The sequence below is a fragment of the Rhincodon typus genome, chromosome 40 (genome assembly GCF_021869965.1).
Source record: "Rhincodon typus isolate 14 chromosome 40, sRhiTyp1.1, whole genome shotgun sequence".
NCBI lineage: Eukaryota > Metazoa > Chordata > Chondrichthyes > Orectolobiformes > Rhincodontidae > Rhincodon > Rhincodon typus.
In genome coordinates this window covers 3347701-3350405 of record NC_063371.1, presented here as the reverse complement: position 1 = coordinate 3350405, position 2705 = coordinate 3347701, and the positions used below count along the sequence as shown (strand labels likewise).

Genomic DNA, 2705 nt, shown 5'->3' with positions numbered 1-2705 from the left:
AGCACTGTGTGCAGTTCTGGTCACCCTACTACAAAAAAGGATATTACTCAACTAGAAATAGTGCAGAAAAGATTTACTGGGATGCTACCTGGACTGGAAGGTTTGAGTTATAAGGAGAGTTCTAAGGATAGGCTGGGATATTTTTCCCTGGAGCGTAGGAGACTGAGGGGTGACCTTATAGAGGTCTATAAAATCATGAGAGGCATGGATAGCCAGCAGCTTTTCCCCAGGGTAGGGGAGTGTAAAACTAGAGGGCATAAGTGAGAGGGAAGAGATACAAAAGGGTCCAGAGGGATAATATTTTCACACAGAGGGTGGTGAGTGTCTGGAACGGGTTGCCAGAGGTAGTGGTGAGTACAATTTTGTCATTTGATGAACATTTGGACAGGTACACGGATGGGTTGGGTATGAAGGGATATGGACCAAATGCAGGCAAATGGGACTCGATCAATTGTGAAAATGGGGCGGCACGGACAAATGGATTTGAGCGAGACCCGTCCCTACAACAATGAGCCAAATGGTCTCATTCGGCACTATCAGATGCTGCAGAATGTTTACGCAAAGCCCCATCGCAATTCCCCATTCCACGATTGGCTCAATTTCAGAGAGTTGTGGAAGTGGGGGCCTAGTGTTTAATCCTAGGCAGCATCTCCCACCTGGCTGGGTGACATTTTTGATGCTACCCACTGTGACTAAGAAAAACCTCCATTTTCCTCCAAACTCTCACTTAAAATGCAAAGGATCCCGAGGTAAATCCGCGAGACCTGGAAGAACAGGCCGCACCGTTTCAGCCCACCTGACAGATGGGAGTCCTGGGGAGCGAGTGCTACTCAAGGCCCAGGCTTTTGAGACCTAGAGAATTAAAAAAAAAGGTGTTAAGAAACCCATTTAAAGACGACTTTGTGAGGAAATTTAATCAGCTTTTTGTGATTGAGAACCATCCTTTGATCCTCCAAAGCTTAATTTTTGACCTTAGTTAGCTCAGAAAAAAAGCAGATGGGTTTACAATAAATGATTTAAGTGTTTCTTTACAATGGCAAGGGAAATTTAATTAAATGCTCAGATGACAAAAGATACCATAGCAACAGGGTTGCTGTCTGAGATTGGGAATGCGTAGGTTTTTTTTAATGAGAATTTACAAATTGGGTTTGTCAATCAAAGACACAAAAGCAATGACCTACACTGGCCTGCACCCTGGCAAGGCCTCACTTTTAACATTCGCATCCCATGGTACCATATCCCTCCACAGCCTTTCACTCTCTGTCCTATATCCAGGAGACCCAAAAACTCTCTGATGTCTCTAAGCCCCCGATTCCCATCGCTCCACCATTGGAGGCCGTGCCTTCGGCTGCCTACCTCCCTCGAAGGTGCTTAATCCACCCCTTCAGCCAAACCATTCGCCTCTGTCTTACAAAAGCACCACAGGCCTGAAGTGTCAGGCTTTGGGCCTAGAAAATGGGATGATCACACAACTCGGTGTATTTTTGACAGGACAGACTCGTTGGGACGAAGGGACGTATTATAGGATTCTGTAACAGAGTTGTGATGACTTGTGTCAATTTGATAAACGCTTCTGTGGTGGAAAAATTCAGAAGCAAGTCGATGAATATAGATGAGCAGTGGGGCCACTCCTGGAGTATTGAACGCATGATTTATTTATTGTCACATATATCCTGGAGACACAGTGAAAAGTGTTTTGTCGTCACAATCCGGCGTCATTTTTACTTACAATAAGGATAAAATAAAAATTACATAAATCTTCTCTTCAAATTGGGGTCTCGAGCATGGCTTCAGGGCTTCTGCAAGGACCCAAAGGTGCTCCTGAGCCTCAAGGATCTCCGCTCCAGGAACAACAATGCCGGCGTCGATGCCCCAGGAGGTCCTGGCCCTTCTGCTGTCCAACACTGCTAAGAGTCCAGGCTTCGGGCCTATTGCTGCCATGAGTCCAGGCTTCAGGCCTACCACCACCAGGAGTCCAGGCTCCAGGCCTAATGCCGCCAGGAGTCCGGCTCCGGGCCTAATGCCGCCAGGAGTCCTCACTTTGGGCACCGTCATCACCAAGAGTCCAGGCTCCAGGCCTACTGTGAGAGAAGATATAGAGGGAGTGCAGTGGAGGTTCACGAGGCTGATACCAAGGATAGCAGGGCTGTCCCATGAGGTGAGATTGGGCCTCTATTCACTGAAGTTCAGAAGAACGAGAGGGGGAATCTGATTGAAACATAAAGAATGCCAATAGGGGCTTGATAGATTTATTTCGCCTGGTTGAGGGAAGTCTAGAACAGTAGTTGGGGGGGGCACCCAGTCTCCAGATACGAGGTAGGACTGAGACGAGGAAACATTTCTTCACTCAGGAGGTTATAGTCAACCTGTGGAATTCCCTCCTACAGAAGGCTCCCAAAATGGGCTCAAAGGTACAAGGCAAAGGATGATGGTGGAGGGTTGTCTTTCAGACTCGACACAGGGATCGGTGCTGGGCCCACTGCTTTTCATCATTTATATGAATGATTTGGATGTGAACATAGGAGGTGCGGTTAGTGAGTTTGCAAATGACACTGAAATTGGAGGTTGTAGTGGACAGTAAAGAAGGTTACCTCAGAGTACACCGGGACCTCGATCAGATGGGCCAATGGGCCGAGGAGTGGCAGATGGAGTTTAATTTAGATAAATGTGAGGGGCTGCATTTTTGGAAAGGCACATCAGGGCAG

The 2705-nt window shown here is 47.3% G+C and overlaps 1 protein-coding gene across 1 annotated transcript in view; it reads right to left on the bottom strand.

The window, feature by feature from the left end:
• LOC109924524 (dedicator of cytokinesis protein 5-like) overlaps nt 1-2055 on the bottom strand; it is a 9512-nt gene extending 7457 nt beyond the window's left edge. Inside the window, exon 1 of the mRNA XM_048618493.1 lies at nt 1753-2055. Coding sequence (XP_048474450.1) covers nt 1753-2055 — 303 coding nt within the window. The remainder of the gene's footprint in view (nt 1-1752) is intronic.
• Nucleotides 2056-2705: the final 650 nt, after the last annotated feature.